The sequence below is a fragment of the Salvia miltiorrhiza genome, chromosome 5 (assembly GCF_028751815.1).
Source record: "Salvia miltiorrhiza cultivar Shanhuang (shh) chromosome 5, IMPLAD_Smil_shh, whole genome shotgun sequence".
Classification (NCBI taxonomy): domain Eukaryota; kingdom Viridiplantae; phylum Streptophyta; class Magnoliopsida; order Lamiales; family Lamiaceae; genus Salvia; species Salvia miltiorrhiza.
The window spans coordinates 28,805,947-28,824,810 of NC_080391.1; the positions used below are offsets into that span (position 1 = coordinate 28,805,947).

An 18,864-nucleotide genomic window follows, 5' to 3' on the forward strand; every position below is an offset into this window, starting at 1 on the left:
GATCTATTCAAGAGTTCTCCTACAAATAGCGCTCGAGGATCACTTCAATCTTCACCGATTCAACGACATAAGCTGAAGCTCTGCCGAAATTGCTACTCAGCCTAAAGCTTAACCGCCCAAAGCTTGAATCGAAGAAGAGAATTCCAAAGCCAAAATCAGTCTCTACTGATTACATACATTCTCTTAGACCCTAGGCATATATCTGTTTACCCAGAAGCCAAAGGTCAAACTTGCTTCAAAGAACTTGTTCTTTGTAAGTATAGTTGGCACTCGTTTAAACCTCTCCTCCATAAGAGTGTTTGAATGATTCAGAGTTCAGGAAGGTACTCTGAACTCTGAGTGGGAAGTCTGAGCACGAGGTGTGCTTAGCAGGGATCCTACGCGAGGTGTGTGGGTGCTGAAGAGAGTTTATCTTCAGTTTACGGTTTATCTGCAGAGATATCACAATATCTTATCTCTGCAGAGGTCATTCCTATCTGGTGGTTACTTTTCGGAGATGTCACTTCTCCTGTCTATCAAAGAGAGCCGTTTCCACACAGACAAGGAACCTCGAAGATTGAAGCCTCAGCCCAAATTCGAATTGCTCTCCAACGGAAGAAATCTTGAGGACGATTTACGCCAATGGATCTATTCAAGAGTTCTCCTACAAATAGCGCTCGAGGATCACTTCAATCTTCACCGATTCAACGACATAAGCTGAAGCTCTGCCGAAATTGCTACTCAGCCTAAAGCTTAACCGCCCAAAGCTTGAATCGAAGAAGAGAATTCCAAAGCCAAAATCAGTCTCTACTGATTACATACATTCTCTTAGACCCTAGGCATATATCTGTTTACCCAGAAGCCAAAGGTCAAACTTGCTTCAAAGAACTTGTTCTTTGTAAGTATAGTTGGCACTCGTTTAAACCTCTCCTCCATAAGAGTGTTTGAGTGATTCGGAGTTCAGGAAGGTACTCTGAACTCTGAGTGGGAAGTCTGAGCACGAGGTGTGCTTAGCAGGGATCCTACGCGAGGTGTATGGGTGCTGAAGAGAGTTTATCTTCAGTTTACGGTTGTGTGCACCAGGCAAACACACGGGTACGGTTTGCAGTGCACCAGGCAAGCACTTGCGGAATGGATTGTTGGTCTGATCAACCAGCCGTGGATGTAGGAAAGGGTTTTTCCGAACCACGTAAAAGTCTCTGTGTTATTTACAGCTTTCAGTTTTACATTCAATACTTGTGCGATTTCAATTGATAAAACTGAACACTGACTAACAGGAAAGAGAAACCTTAATCCAACTATCTGCTCCACCGAGGCTATTCGAAACTAAGTTTAATTTCCGCTGCGTATGATATCAATCTGACTGAACTATCCTCTGATAGTAAGGAAGAGTGATATCATCTCTATCTTTGCAAACACGACTGAAGCCCTTACGTGGATCAGTTAAGTTCCAGTGACTTAACTGATAACTCTTTACTGAAGAGCTTTCAGTATCAGTCGTCAACCCTGTTGGTCAAAACTAATTTCGGTAAAACAGGTGTCTTGTTTGCATGAAAAGTTTCGCTTTAATCTCTGACTGAGATCCCTCTGATTAAGGTCGGTAGATTGTTGTAAAAATAGCCTATAGGTGTATTCCCCCCCATACACCTATTCGAGACCCTCCGGACCTAACAAGGGTGGGCAGGGGATGGGGGCGTTGGGGTAGGGGGTGGCGAGAAAAAAAAATGGGCGAGGGGGGGTGGGTGGGGCGTGGGGTAGGGGGTGGGATGGAGGTGGCGAGAAAAATTGAAGATTTTTTTTTGGGGGAGGGGGGGTTGGGTGGGGGTGTCGGGTAGGCGAAGGGCTGCATCGCCTCAAATACTTTATAAATACATTTAGTGGGTAAAAAGTTAATTTTGAGCTCTTTCTTTTTTTGATGGAAAGTTAATTTTGAGCTATAAGAGAAAAAATGTTGCTGCAAAAATCATTAGCGAAGAGCTTAAGAATTGGAAGAGAATTCTCTATAATGAAATTCTCTCCAATATTCAATGCGTTCTTCGTGGAAGCGCCCAAAGTTCAAATCAAGTCCAACTTTTAATCCAAAAACAGTGCGTAGATCCTCTCCATCGACATTACAAAGCCCAAAGCTCAAGTTAAACCAAACATTCGACCCAAAAATAAGGCATAGACCCTCTACATCAACATTACAACGTTGCAAAGAGCTTAAGTTAAACTCAACATTCGATTCAGAAACAAGACTTAGGCAATCTGCATCAACATTACAAAGCTCAGCTCAAGCCTAGCATATTTGATCTGGAAACAAAGCGAGGCCATCCGCATCAATGTCAAACAGTCCAAAGAATAAGTTTAAGATGATCGAAAGCATATTTCTTCAACAAATCTCAAGAACTGCTCAAAATTCATTTAAGAATCAACTTGAAGAAAATAATTAGATGGTCAAATAGAGATAGCAACCCGCAAATATACATTTGATCTATAAATATTGAAGGTGTACGCAATTTTATATGGGGTTATTGCCGGAAAATACCCATAATTTGTCAATTTTCTGGTTTATAACATGACCTTATAATTTGACCAGAAAATATACCAATTTTCAATTTAATCGTAATTATAACATGACCTTATAATCTGACCAGATACATCAAGTTTCAATTTAATCTCAATTATAACATGACCTTATTAAGATCATTGTTCATCATCATATATGTATTGATATTTATTGTAATTTCATATTAAATTATTGTGTATAAATTATTGTTAATTGTTTGATTTATTTTATAAAAATTAAATTAGATGATTAATTATTTTATATTAATTGCTTTATAAAAATATTATATTGATTGTTTAAAAATACCAGTGGCGGTTTTGAGGGTGTGCGGGGTGGGCGACCGCACAGGGCCCGAAATATTGAGGGCCTCCGATTATATATAGGTCTATATATTTATATATACTTAAATAATTGAAAAATAAATAAATTTATTAACTAGTTCAGTGGAAAGATGCCCTCTTCAAGTTATGTGAAATCTTGTTGATGTAGGTTCGATTCTTGAGAGTTACAATTTTACATTTTTATTGCTTTGGGGCCCTTTTCCTTCATTAAGTGGTGTGTGAAATTGATGATGAAAGTGTTATTAGTGATTTTGTTTAGTTATAATTTTATATTTTTATTGCTTTGGGGCTATTTTCCTTCATTAAGTGGCGTGTGAAATTGATGATCAAAGTGTTATTAGTGATTTTGTTTCAAAATTTACAAGGAGAGCAACACTTCTCAAGTAAATGTTTTAGTTTTTACATGCTTATTGTGTAATATAATAATAATAATAATAATAATAATAATAATAATAATAATAATAATAATAATAATAATAATAATAATAATAAAAACTATCGTTCGGTAATATATATTTTTTTGTTTTATAATTTTGACACATTTTTAGCAATAAAAAGGGCCCGATTTTAAATTTCGTACCGGGCCTTCCGTAGGTTAGCCCCGCCCCTGAAAAATACATACATACATATATATATATATATATATATATATATATATATTTCTACGTATTCAACACATAAATGCATATATATAAATTTGATTTTAATATTCTATTAATATATTACATATATAATAAGTAATTATCTATTTAAATTATGAAATTATAAAATATTAGGATCAATAAAGAATTTAGTTACATATATAATTGGAACTATGTTAAAAAATAAATAATATTATATATTATTTACATATATGAAATAAATATGAAACGTAATTTTTTTAAAATATATATTTAATCAAATTAATATAGATGTATATTCATCAAATTAAACATTTGCGTTTACATGTAGATTTCTCCGTGCCTTATTTTCTTTTTAGTTTCCGTTATGCGTGGGGCAAGATGGAGTATGAAATACGTCCAAATTAATAAGGAACATTTAGCATTTTTTCCAAGTCAGAAATTAGTTACAAATAAAGCATCTAAACCATGTTGGACGGGCAAACTTTGAAACTATTCCACAACACTTGAAAATAGGTAATAAAGTTTTGATAAAGTTAGGAAGATTCTATAGTGCCGTAAACCAAATCACGACAGCTATAAATTGTTGGTAATTTAATTTACTATGAAGACTAAAATGACATGTATATAATAAAATAGAGATAGAATTACCTAGTTTGGAAGCTTAAGAATTTACTATGAAGACTAAAATGACATGTATATAATAAAATAGAGATAGAATTACCTAGTTTGGAAGACTTAAGCCTTCCTAACGGCAGCTATAAAAGTCAGAAATTCATTTGTATAGCATCATCAGTAACAATGACAATTTATTTGCTTCCGCAGTTTTCCGTCGTCTCTTTAATTTTAATTACTATTATTAGCACAACAAATTCCAATCAATGCCTCGATGAGCAGAAAATATTGTTACTTGAGCTGAAAAACAACTTAACGTTTGATTCCTCTGTTTCAAGAAAACTAGTGCAGTGGGATGGGATCGAAGAAGATTGTTGCAAGTGGGAAGGCGTGGAATGCGACGCTGCAGGCCATGTTATCAATTTGCAGCTCGACTACGAGTCTCTTTCAGGTATGGTTGAGAATCTATCTACTCTTTCAAGGCTTATATACTTAGAGAGGCTTAACTTAGCATACAATTCACTCAATGGGAGCATCCCACCATCTCTGTTTGGTCTTCCCTTGCTGCAACAACTTAAACTTAACAACAACAATTTTAGTGGTGAGTTTCCCTCTCTTACTCTCTCTCACTTGGAAGAGCTAGATTTGAGCAACAACCGCCTTGAGGGCCCTATTCCCGACTCTTTCTTCAAACTTGAAAGCCTTCAACTTGTTTCCCTCTCTAACAACTTCTTCAATGACACTTTTCAACTTGGAAAGATGAGAAAGCTTCGGAATCTCACAACTCTTGATCTTTCTTACAATAACTTGTCTGTTGATGCAAGCAGCATCAACTCAAGTTTTCCTACATTTCCCCAATTTTACCAATTGAGCCTTGTTTCTTGCAACCTTTCCAGTTTCCCTGATCTTAGAAACCAATCCAATTTGAGATTTTTGGACCTCTCAAACAACAGAATTGGAGGGGAAATTCCCAACTGGATTTGGGGAATTGGAAGTGGAGAATTTTGGCAATTGAATCTCTCTTGTAATCACTTTGTGGATCTACAAAAGCCTTATAGAATTCCTGATTCTCTTCAAGTTCTAGACTTGCACTCGAATCATCTCCGGGGTGAGTTGCCCCTGCCCCAAGAACGAGCTTTGTACGTAGATTACTCAAACAACAAGTTCGACAAGCCCATTCCCATCAACATTGGAAACTACCTTTCAAATCTCATTTTCTTTTCTGTTTCAAACAATAGTTTGAGTGGATCAATTCCAACCACCCTCTGCCGCGCTACATATCTTCAAGTTCTTGACTTGTCATTCAATAACTTGAGTGGTAACATGCCTCCTTGTCTGCTTGAAAACACTCAGAATCTTGGGGTGTTCATTCTGAGGAGCAACAACATCACTGGGGATATTCCTGATAAATTCTCTAACAATTGTGGCCTACAAACTCTGGATCTCAATGGCAACAATTTAGGAGGAAAAATTCCCAAGTCCATGGAAAATTGCAGCTGGTTAAGTGTGTTGAATCTTGGAAATAACAAGATTGATGACAGCTTCCCGTGCATGCTGCCCTCTAGCTTGCGCGTGCTTGTCCTGCGCTCCAACAGATTCCATGGAGAGATCAGATGCAACAAAGACTGGCCTGATCTTCAAATTATCGATGTATCTTCCAACAGCTTCACTGGCTCTCTCTATCAAGTGGGATTCTCGAGGTGGAGTCGGATGGTGCTAGACAGTGATGGGCAGTCGAGGCACGAGCAACTCTACTTTGAATTTCTAAATTTGAAAAACCTCTACTACCAGGATGAGGTGACATTAACCATCAAAGGCACACAGCTGAAGCTTGTCAAGATTTGGTCAGAGTTTACATCTCTTGATTTCTCTTGCAATAAATTCCAAGGAGGGATACCAGAAGCAATAGGTGATCTGAGCTCGCTTTATCTTCTCAACTTATCCCACAACGCCCTCACGGGCACAATCCCAAAATCATTGGGTAACATGGTGGCGCTTGAAGCACTTGATCTCTCACTAAATCAGCTAACAGGGATGATCCCAGAGGGGCTTCGACATCTCGGATTCCTTCAGGTCTTGAATCTATCCTACAATAAGCTGGTCGGAAGGATCCCATATAGTTATCAACTTGCAACATTTGACTATCCTTCATATGAAGGAAATGAAGGGTTATGTGGATTTCCTCTCAACATAAGCTGCAGTAACCATGAAAACATGGAGCGACATGAAAAGCCAGAGATAGAATGGAATTATATATCTGCTGAGATTGGATATGCTGTGGGCTTCGGAAGCATCATCTGGCTACTTGTGTTTTTCCCAAGTTTGAGAGAAAGTTACTTTGGGAAAGTAGATGAGGTTTTTGAAATGATAATTGACCGCCAACGCAGGAAAAGAAGCCATGAAAGAAGAAGAAGAGCAGCCGCGAATCAAGTTAGGAGACAATAGTGTTGATAATACTATTTGGTTTTTGTAACATAATAACATTGCATGATGTTTCTTCTCATTTTCAAATTTCTTTTCAATTACTCTATATATATATATTGTCTGTTATTTATCTATTTATTTTTCTCAATCTGTATTTGCTAATTTATAGTACGACACACATATTTTCATGGCTCATTTAACACGAGTGATTACAGTTAGTAAACAGAGAATCACATATTTGTATCCACAACCACGAGGACCTCTCGTGCATTACACGTGTACCAATGTTAATATGTTAGTAATCACTAACACGATAACATCAAAATTTAAAGCAACACGCTTATGACTTTCAAAACTGCAGCTAATTAGACATGCAATTAAGCATTAATTACTATCAAGATTAATAACGCTTACTACTATATAACCAAATAAATTCCATGAAATAAAATCAGAATAAAAGTAAAGAAGAAAATGGGTTGGCATTCGCAAAATTTGATAATCGCCGCTGTCATTCTTACCATGGCAATCTCTATTTCAAAATGCGAGGAAGAAAGATCTAGAAGATTAGAAGCCCTGTGCTCCGGAACCAAGAGATCAAAGGAGTGTCAGAATATCCTCAAATCTAAGTTAAACTGGTTAGACGACAAAAGCATCGCCGGCGGCGTGGCGGAACTAGCCATAGCAAAATCCAAAGAAATCTACGACAAAATCTACCAGTATTACTTAGATTGCGAAGAAGACAGGTTGAAAGCCAAGTACCTTTCTTGCGCGATCAATTACTACGATGCTAACTGCAACCTCGAATTGGCGCGAAGGATATTAGATTTTGATGAATTTCCAAATGTTTCGGATGATCTCGACGAAGCTGAGGAAGAGTTAATGAATTGTAGGCGGGAATTAGGGGATGAATCCTTCGACACGAGCCGGGTTGAGGAGATCAGGCTTTACTTGGACATGGTTCGGGCTGCAGCCAGCCGTATACCCAACGATGACGACGCGGAAGTTGAAGATCTCCTAAAATACTAATTTTGGCTTCAACTTGGTCGGATTTTGTTGTGTGTATTATTTGTGAAATCGATATGTATATTGCAAGATTCATTTTTTTTTTTTTACATTTTAGCTTATTCGGGTTAATAAGCATTACAAGAAAGCCAAGTGAGAGCCTTCAAATGATCATGAAGAAGTAAAAATATGAAAGTCGTGTGTCTTGGTTTAATAATACAATAATGCTATTTTGACAAAATATGGTTAAATATTTTTTAAAATAAATTTATTTAAAAAATTTGGTTCAAAATAAAAAAGAATTTAGTTAGTTTTATTGTTTTCTTCATATTGTAATTTTTTAATAATCTTTTTAATTATTATTATTTTTAAAGTATACAAAAACTACAAAAAAATTAATTAAAATTTTTAAAAAATGTTAAAAAATTATAAAAAAAAATTACAATGTGGAGAAAACAATAAAAGTAACTAAATTATTTTTAAGTTTGATCCAAATTTTTTAAATAAATCGATTTTTTAAAGTATTTAACATTTTTTTTCTGGACAAATTTTGTCCATATTAATAGCACTACTCTTAATAATAATATGGTTACTAATTGATGTCAAAAGTTTTAGTAATTAGTCCATTGTCACGAGAACTTTGAATTTATTTTTTTATTTATCAAAAAGAAAAAATATATGAAAGTCTAGATCACCTGAAAAATCTAGAAACTCTCCAATTAATGTGCTTCCAATAAGTTGTTTCAGTTTGAATGATCTCGAACTTTGGTGTACTTATGTTCACATATAAGTTACTTACAAAATAAATCGTAGTTGCATGAAGTGGTAGCATGTGATTGTTTTGACTGTAAATAGAGAGAGAGAAAAAAAATATGTCGCTGATTATATAACTACAAAATAATTATATTTTTTATTAAAATAGGTACACATGTACAAAAATATAGTAAAATTTATGAACAAGAAATAATTAAAGTAAACAAATAAATACTAATATTACATAAATGTTTTTATTCATTTGAGTTTGTGCAGTACTTTTACAGTTTCTCACGTAAAAATACATAAAGTTCGTTCGTTATCAAAAATTTGCAAAAGCTCCATTACCCCTACTATTTTAAGAGTTTATTCTTTTTTTTGCATAAATCTAGCTTGACAGAATTAAACTAGTAACAAATTCGAGATTCATTCAATTCCATGATAAGTCGTTCTTGTTCGAAAATATTAACTTGGATAAAATTGAATTACAGTAGTTGAGAAAATTGAAACTCCATTCGTTTGGTTTCAACCGATTTTTTTTTATATATAAAATAATAAATACTAGAACCAAAATTCAAGAAAACTAACAGAAAATTCATTTCGGTTTTGATTTGTATTAAACTGAACCAAATTTGGAAAATAATTGGATTGAATTTGAATTTATTTTGAGTTTTATTAATCAAACGTATGTAATTAATAGCATCAAAATTAAAGCAGTAATTAAGGTGAAACTTAATCCAAAATGGAAGCATTAAGCATCAAGAGAACTATATATATAAACAATCACTTGCAAGAAATATTTCATCCAAAGCGAAGCAACATATATAAAACCTAGTGGTGAGAAAATGGTTTCTTACTCGCAAAAATTAATCTCCATCGCTCTGATTCTGGCGATCACAATCCCAACTTCAACATGCCATAGAAGAAGATGGAGAAGATCAGAAGATCCAGACAACACAGAACAATACCTAAGAAAGCTTTGCTCCGAAACCGACAGACCTGACGTGTGCTGGAATATCCTCAAATCCGAGTTACACCGATTCGACGACGACGACGGCGCCGCCGGCGTGATCGATCTGGCGACAGAAAAATCCGAAGAAATTGGGCAACAGCTGAACCGGTGGTACAGAGATTCCAACGACGATAGCATGAAAGAGAAGTACCATTTGTGTGCGGAGAATTATGACGATGTCGGCCGCCACCTCCAACATGCGCGAAGGCTCTTGGACTCCGATTCCGACGATCGTCGTATAATTTTGGAGAAGATCCACGATGCTGGAGAAGAATTGAATAAATGCAGGCGGGAATTTGGGTCGGGCTCATTTGATCCGGGTCATGTTGCGGACCGGAACAAGGAGCTCGGCCTTTACTTGGACATTGTTCGGGCTGCATTGGGCCCTCTACCAATGCTAATAGCCTAAGATACAGATTTCAGTTGCCATATAAATTATTCAAAAGTTAATAGTATATTATTTGTGAAATGAATTTTGAGAGGATTAATTATGCATTTTACCTCATTTTTTCGAGGAAATCGTGATCCAAAATTTACGAAGATATAAATAGGGGTGTAATCGAGTCGAACAGTGTCTTGCTCAAGTTTGGCGTGTTTAGCTAAACGAGTTGTTTGCTTTAATTATCGATCGAGCTTTAATCGAGTTGAATACAATGTCGAGCCTAATCGAATTTTTTAAATTTAAAATTTTAGTTATTTTCCTAACACATAAGTTATTTTTCAAAGGGTTAAGTACCAAATACCCCCCAACGTTGGGGCCCCTATCGCGTATAGGACCTTATAGTCAGGGTCCGCGCTGTTTACTACCTCAACGTGGCTAAACCTAAGCAAATCCCCCCCTCAAATACCAAATACCCCCTGCATTAAGTCACCATTGGGGGGGTATTTGGTACTTAATACCTGACTATAGGGTCCTATACGTACGCGATAGGGGCCCAACGTTGGGGGGGGGGGGGATTTGCTTAGGTTTAGCCACGTTGAGGTAGTAAACAGCGCGGACCCTGACTATAGGGTCCTATACGCGATAGGGGCCCCAACGTTGGGGGGTATTTGGTACTTAACCCTTTTTCAAATATACTGGAGTATAAGATATTTTATTCACAACAATGTAATATATTTACTATTTTCTTGTAAATAAATTATGTTAATTAGATACTTAATTCAAATATTACTAATTATAGTATAAAATATACGACATTCAATTAATAATCTTATGCTTTTAAGATACATCATTTAACGCGAGTTTGCTCACGAGCTAACGAGTCGAGTATCGTCATGCTCAAGCTTGACTTGTTTAGCTAAACGAGCTGTTCATTAAATTACCGATCAAGCTTTTATCGAATCGAATGTTGAATAGCTCACGAGTAGATTGGCTCGTTTACAGCCCTAGATATATATACTCATGCTCAGTCAAAGCGTTACATGCAAAAAAAAGTGTTACAGATATATATATTTAGTGCTCGTTTGGTTCAAGTAGAAGAATGGAAATGGAATGAAATCAAATAAAGGTGCGGAATGGTAACAATGACTATTACTTTTATTGAGTGTTTGGTTTAACAATGGAAATGAATCACTAATTAATAAGGAATTTCCTTTCTTTTGTTTCCCCTCTTTTTCGAGGAGTAACAAATTGGGTGATTGGATTACCCTAAAATACGGATAATGATTAACTCATTATCCAAACAAAACAACAAGTAAATGAGATTCAATTAATCGAATCTCTTTCCATCTTTCAAAAGCACCCAACCAAACATGGGCTTATTGTTGTTGTTATATTGGTTACAAGTTTATTCTCTCATTGGAACTCATCCTTGATCTTTCTTTACCGAGCATTCCAAATTTCACAAGCCTATTCGAACTCAAAGTCTAAACAAGTTTTCTATATTTAAATTTGAATTTTAAAAAGTTCATCCTTTTTAATTTCTTTATTTAATATTGTAAATTTATCAAAAAAAAAAATTACAGTTAATTAGTGATTTTAATTAATACACTTATTATCAATAATTGTATAAAAATATATTATGTTAAGGCAAATTAATTTATTACATTTTCAAATCAATTCACTTAACAAGCTCGCTTATGAGTAAAGTACTGTCAATCTCAAAATTTGATTTAGTATTTAATTAATGAGCCTTACTAAATGAGCTCGAACGAGCTTTCATGCACTTAGCATAAATTTAAATAGCTCATAAGTGACTCATATACATGAGTTAGTCCCAAAATCAAATATTGTTACACAGATTAATTTCACTCGTTCTCACATACGGCTTTTTAAGAAAAAATCACAAGTCTTACAATCAAACACTAAAATCAATCCAACTAGCATTTCTCGTTGGAATGATCATATACTTACAATTCAATGAAAAAGTCAATAGAAAATCGTAACTATGAATTACAACATCCAATACGTAAATACCTCATATAACCATTTGCAATTTAGGAGTGTGTAATCCAATCGAAACAAATCAAACTCAGACTTACCTCGACCTCGAGGTTTATTACCAAACACTTCAAGATTGATATAACGAGTTTATAAATTTAGTTTTGATATAAATGTTCATCATTTTCTTTAGAAAAATATTTTTTTTTCACATAAACTATAATATGTTTTCTGTTGCCTAAAATTAAGAACATAACACAGACATGTTTCCCAAACTTTCGAAGTTTGTTTATATTGTCAATTGGTTCTTTAAAGATCAACTGCTTCTGCATGTATATTATAGTATTATTAATGTTCCTTTAAAATTATTTGTTCATCAATTAAAGAAAATGATTTCTCCTTTAATCTGTACATATATAAAAGTTGATCCGTATAGCAAAAAATTTCCCGCCTTTTTTTTACTCAATATATATTTAGAAGGTTGATTAATATATGAAGCCGTTACAATTTTGGGAGCGGTTACAAAATATCTAACAAAAGCTACCACCATTAATTATGCATAATAATCAATTCTAAATACTTTATTGTGGAAATTAGTATCTCAGTTTGTATTAAAATCACTCTAAATAGTTTATTGTAGATATTTCAATAAACAATCCAGCTCACTAAGATTGCTTGAGTCTCTTCTTTTTTATTTAAATCTGACTTGGCTCAAAGAGTTTAAACGATGTCGCACTTTTGATTATTTTATCTATGATTTCAGAAGTTTATATTTTCATCTATAATGTTCTTATGATTTTTAATTCTTTTGGATGATTGACTCCAATAATAAGTTTTTCTGGTTGAAACTCATGCATTTACTATCTGATGCTTTTTTTTTTCTTCAATTCATGATTGCAATATGTCTGTGACATTGTAAAGACTTTGTGATAAAATTATTTTTATGATATGCTTGTGTAGGATGTATATAAGTCACTTACTGAGAACTGCAATATGTTCTTTAACCATATTTTTCTTTCAAAATTTGACTAAATCTGTTTTTTGTTATATTTGTAGTCATACAATTGAATGGGTTTAATAGATTCTAAAACTTGATGAGAACTGACAATGGGATCCGAAGCAGTAGCCAAAACAACAGCTTTATACACTGCACCCAAAACTTGGTACACATGTTTTGGAAGGGAAAATTCTCACAGTCCATAATGCAGAACATCAAGTCTTGATACCAAGAATGACACCGGCACCAGCTGATCCAAGACTACCGTTCAAGTTTCAATGGCAGTAGTTTCCTATTATAGTTTCTTATGCAATGACTATAGACAAAAGTCAAGGTCAATCACTTTCTCACGTGGGTTTGTTTTTGAAGAAGCCTATTTTTAGGTATGATCAATTTTATGTGGTTGTTTTTAGAGTTACAAGCTGAAGATGTCTAAAATCTTGGTATGTAATAAAGACAAGGTAGGTTATTCGTCTACTACAAATGTTGTATATAAAGAATTCTTCCAAATTTTATAATAATAATAATATGACAAGTTTGCAGTTGTCTTTTGGTATGTTACTCCCCCGTCCACTAAAAGTATGACACTTTTGATTGGCATAAGTTTTAATAAAATTGATGGTGATTTTTATACACTTCAGAAATGGTCCCACCATTTTATGAAATGAGTGGTTGAGATTGAATTAAGGTGATTTTTTTTTTGTAAATAAGAGGGGTATGTGTAATGTAAAAGCTTAAGATAAGGAAAATATGTGGAACCATATTCTAAAAAGTAGAGTGTCATACTTTTAGTAGCTAGACACCAAAAATAACAAAATTGCTATATTTTTCATGGACTGAGGAAGTATTATTTTTATGGAGTATTTTTTTTTTGAGAAATTTAAAATGTTAACCTTAAAATATATTTTTAATATTAATATAAATTGTATAACAATTTTATAATAAAATATTTTAGTACGTTATTTCAAAAATTATGGAGTACAAAAGTGCGTTTCAAGTTTAATAACAAAATGTCTTAATTATTTGATGTCTTACTCAACTACTTATAAATGTACTATGAACTTTTATGTGAATAGATAAATTTTAAAATAAATTAAGAATTTTTTTATTATTATCTTATAACTTGTATTTAATTTTAAGAATATTCGTGTATCTTTTAAAAAATTAATTAAATAGATGAAATTTCAATAAAATATGTACCCCGTGCATCGCACGGGTGAAACCCTAGTTAATTTGTTTGATGTTGGAAACATGCCAATTAAACAAACGTTAACTAAGAAACAATTACAGAAAATTCAAACTGCCATATTGGAACGTATGCAATTAATCAGCAACAATATAACTTCAAAATTTAATTTTGAACTTCAAAACTGTCTGAATTGAACTCATACCTGCAAGATTAATTAACAACGCTCACTACTATATAAAGAAATCAATTTCAAGAGAAATCACATAAAAAATAGTTAAGCAAAAATGGCTTCTTACTCACAAAAAACGATCTTCATCGCTCTCATTCTCGCTATGGCAGCTCCAATTTCAACAAGCCACAGAAGAAGATGGCGAAGATCTGATCGAGAGTGGAACTCGGAACAATACCTGAGAGATCTCTGCTCCGAAACTGACAGATCAGACGTGTGCTGGAACATCCTTAGATCGGAGTTACACCGATTCGACGACGGCGACATCGCTGCCGGCGTGATTGACCTGGCGGTGGCAAAATCCAAGGCAATCGGCGACCAGCTCAACCAGTGGTACAGAGATTCCAACGACGACAGGATGAAGAACAAGTACCACTCGTGCTCCAAGAATTACGATGACGTCGATCGCAACCTTGAACAGGCCCAGAGGAACTTAGATTCCGACGATAATCGAAGAATCTCGGATCAAATCGACGACGCTGAAGAGGAATTGGAAGAGTGCAGGAGAGAATTCGGGTCGGGTTCCTTCGATCCGGGTCATGTTGAAGACCGGAACAATGAGCTTCGACTTTACTTGGATATGGTTAGAGTTGCGGTAAACCGTTTGGAAGATTACTACGATAGCGACCGCCATTAAAATTATACTATGAATCGGAATCAAGATTAGCTAAGTTGGATAAATTGTTATTCGAGTACTAATGTCTTATTGATTTTGAATTAAGTATTTTTCAAATAAAATACTGTCTCCATCTCATTTATATAAGTCGATTGAATTTTGCATGAGGATTGAAACTGTATTAAAAAAGAAAATTATACAAGTTCTTAATGTACCCATATTTAATTCTCAAAAACAAAATGTACCAATTTTTATTCGATAATTCAATAATGATAGAGTTTTTTTTTTATAAAAATGATAGAGTTTTTTTGAAAGAATAAAAATGATAGAGTTAATCTCTCTTTTTCTCCCACCAATTTTCACATTATTTTTCTCTCTTTTCTCTTCTTCTTTTTTATTTTTGATTTTTTTTCTAAATATCGTCAAATTTGATTTATTAAAAAAATATTCAATATGCATTTTAAATTAAAGATCGTGACAAGACTTTAATATGGTATAAAAATCATCAAAAATGAATTTAAAATGTATAAATTATGAAAAAAATAAATTTAAAATATTTTATTTTCTCTCTCTTCATTAAAATTTTAATACATTTTATTTTTAAAAACAATGTAGTCAAATGGCAATAATGAAGATTGAAAATCGATTTTTAGCCCCTAATCTTAAAACATCAAAATATGGCCATTAATTAGGTGAAATGCCTAATTTGCCCTTTTTACTCGGCCGCTGAGGTGATTGCACGATCGCTGGATGATTGCGCGGCCGCTGGAAGATTATGGGTGAGTTGCGCGTTTGCGGGGAAAGCGCCCGCTGCGCGTATGGCACTTATGGCACTAATAGTGCCATAAGTGCCATACGTATCATTTTATTACTTGGTTTTATGTTGGATTTCCATTGGCACTTATGGCACTAATATAAGTGCCAAAAGAACCATTTTAAATACTTCCCCGTAGGGTTCAGATGTTCTATTTAGGGTTTAGATGTTCCATTTATGATTTCTTGATTCTATTACTGTTGTTTCTGTTGCACGTATGACACTTATGACACTATTAGTGCCATAAGTGCCAAGATTTTACTTTGGTTTTATTTTGGATTTCCGTTGGCACTTATGGCACTAATAAGAACCATTTTACTTGGTTTTATTTTGGATTTCCGTTGGCACTTTTGGCACTAGTGCCAAAAGTGCCAACGGAAATCCAAAATAAAACCAAAGTAAAATCTTGGCACTTATGGCACTAATAGTGTCATAAGTGCCTAACCCGACCCGGCATGCGACCCGCGTGCCTGATCCTATCCGGTCCACCTCATTAAGGGTAAAAACGTTCAAATCAATAAAAATGGCCAAATTTTATATTTTTTCAATGTGTGGCCATAAATTGTGTTTTATGCTTCATTTTGGCTACTTCAAAATTTTACTCTTTATTTTATCTCCTTCCTATTAATGTTAACATACAATTTCTTTGTTTTCTTTTTCATATTAATTTTGTTTCATTTCCTATATTTTTGTTAAATATCAAATTTTGTGTTTTTTTATTTCTATACTCCATTCGTCTATGAAAAATATGTGGCGATGTGGATGGCACGAGTTTTAAGAAATACTTAGATTGGTGTATTATGAGTGGAGAAGAGGTCCAACTTTATATAATGTTATATGTGTTAAATTTTTTTTTTAAGTAATAGTGGGTTATGATGATTTTTTTGTGAATAAGTATGAAAAGTATGGACAAAAAATAAAGGGATTGTGATGGTTACTCTTCAAAAATGAAAAGTGCATGTTTTTTAGAGACAATCCAAAATATGTGCATGTTTTTTGGAGACAAATGAAGTATATTTTAATTAGGGGTTATTGCCATAAAATACATCAAGTTTGCTAATTTTCTGATTTATATCATCACTTTTTTTTTGGCCAAAAAATACATGAATTTATAATTTGTTTGTAATTATCCCACAGTGAATATTTCCGGCGAAATCGAAACTTATGTGTCATTTACGTAGCTTACGTGGCACTGACGTGGCCTTTAATTTATTTGGGAATGATGATGTGTCGGCGCTCCCACCCACCCCCACCCCCAGACCATCCTCTTCCCCCCCCCCCCGACCGTCCTCTTCCTCTCCCCCACCCAAACACCTCCGCCGCCCACCCTCACCCCCAGACCGTCCTCTCCCCTCCCCCCCAAACGACCGTCCTCTTCCTCCCCGCCACCCAAACCCCTCCGCCCCTTACCCCCAACGGCCAACCTAAGTACCCAACAGACCGTCTCCCTCCACCACTCCCGCCGCCGCCACTTCTCCTGCTCAGCGGGCGGAGCCCTTCCCTTCCCCCAACCCCGCCGCCACTACTTCCCCTCTCGATCTCTGTCGCCTTCACCCAAAGTCTTCCAATTTGCAGATCTATAATTGAGCATGGTGAAATTGGTGGTTTTGGTCGAGGAGAGAAACTGGAGGACGGCGGAGGTCGAGCTCTGTTGGTGGAGGAGGGCGGCGGAGAGGGGTCTCTGCTGGTCGGGGAGGGCGGCGGAGAGGAGGCTCTGTTGGGCGGGGAAGGCGGCAGAGAGGGGGCTCGCCGGGCCGAACATCGGGTGCGTGCAGAGGATATCGAAATGGTGGCGAGGGAGAAGAGGAGAGCGACAGGTTGAATTGAAGAGAAGGAAGCCATAGCTACTGATTTCGGTGGACTTTGGTGGTCGTGGCGATTTTGAGCTGTGCGTGTGTTTGTGTCTCTCTCTGTGTGTGTGTGTGTGTGAGATAGAGGTGGTAAGAGAGAGAGTGAGACAGGGGATGAGAGGGCGGCGGCGGCGACGCTACCGTCGCCGGAGAGAAGGAAGAAGGGGAGGGCTGTGCATGTGTGTGCGCGGCGCAGTGGGTGTGTGCGTGTGTTAGAGAGAGAGAGAGAGAGAGAAAAGTGTGTGTATGTGTGATTTGGCATTTCTGGCACCCATGTTGGCAATTCCGGCAGTCATGTTGGCAATCCGATTGCCACCTCAGATTAATTTGGGTGAAATTATAAATGGTGGGATAATTACAAACAAATTATAAATTCATGTATTTTTTGGCCAAAAAAAAAAGTGATGATATAAATCAGAAAATTAGCAAACTTGATGTATTTTATGGCAATAACCCCTTTTAATTATAATAATGTTTGATGTTATATTCATTCATTTTAGGACTCTTTAATTTTAAAAATAAAATTTCAAAAGATAGAGTTTATATTAATTTAATATAAATTTTTAGATAAATAATTAGTTATATATCTAAATAATAGAAATTTTTATTTAGTTTAAATTTATTCGTTTGTAGTTATGTTTGTCTATGAATTATTTATATAAATATATTTGTTATTATCTTTTTCAATTAAATTTAAGTTAGATTGATCTTTATATTTATTAAAAATGAAATATGTTCTACCTTTTCTTTATAATTAAGTATTATTATACTATCCTTATTAAATTCGATGATCTATATCTATAGATAATGTGAAAATGTAGTTTTTTAATTAATTTTTTTTTAAAAAAAAAAAAATCATCCCAATCGATGGCAATTTTGCAATTATAGATATTAATTGAGGAAAATCTTTGAGCGCCTAAAGAGAGAAGAGATGATAGAAGTTAAAAAGTAAAAATATAAGAGATGAAATAGGAGAGAGATAAAAATATAGGGAGTAAAGATGAGAGAGAAAAATAGCAAGTACTTCATCTTTTAATGGATTTTGGTATAATAGATAAGCAAACAAGGAAGTACAATATGTGCATTTCTTATTGTAGGACGAAAACCACCCTCTAAATCATCAACGCTAATAGGATCAACATCATTAAAATGTTTGTAACCGTATTTGGGGATCTTCTAGTGCAAATGAAACTAAGCCTAAATACCTGAGGCCCAAGGCTCAAGGGGCCTCCTAATGACATTTATAAACTAATTTGCAGGAACAGAAAGAATAAACGACATATCTGATAAGAAAGAGTATTTAAGCAAAGTTGGCTTTTCCACATATAGAGTTCACATGTCAATATAAGTGAGTACTAGGATTAGTGCGTGTCAGAGCTGGCAAAGCTAAGGCATACCTTACAGAGTTGGCCCGGTGAGAAAGATTTTGTGACGAAGAAATGAGTTGATAATGAGTTGCTCAAATAGGACACCTAGAGATGTTAGATCTGGAGAA

General features: G+C 34.9%; 3 protein-coding genes across 3 annotated transcripts in view; 2 read left to right on the forward strand and 1 right to left on the reverse strand.

Moving 5' to 3' along the window:
- The window catches only part of LOC131025745 (uncharacterized), a 774,387-nt gene that overhangs the window by 683,309 nt on the left and 72,214 nt on the right, over positions 1-18,864 (reverse strand). The window lies entirely within an intron of this gene.
- LOC131025756 (receptor like protein 22-like) lies at positions 4,290-6,719 on the forward strand. The gene has a single exon (XM_057955543.1). The coding sequence runs from the start codon at positions 4,290-4,292 to the stop codon at positions 6,546-6,548; it is 2,259 nt and encodes a 752-aa protein (XP_057811526.1). The 3' UTR covers positions 6,549-6,719.
- LOC131025757 (pectinesterase inhibitor-like) lies at positions 14,145-14,726 on the forward strand. The gene has a single exon (XM_057955544.1). The coding sequence runs from the start codon at positions 14,145-14,147 to the stop codon at positions 14,724-14,726; it is 582 nt and encodes a 193-aa protein (XP_057811527.1).

Coding starts and splice junctions, on each gene's coding strand:
- LOC131025756 (XM_057955543.1), top strand. CDS start 4,290: ATGACAATTTATTTGCTTCCGCAGTTTTCCGTCGTCTCTTTAATTTTA.
- LOC131025757 (XM_057955544.1), top strand. CDS start 14,145: ATGGCTTCTTACTCACAAAAAACGATCTTCATCGCTCTCATTCTCGCT.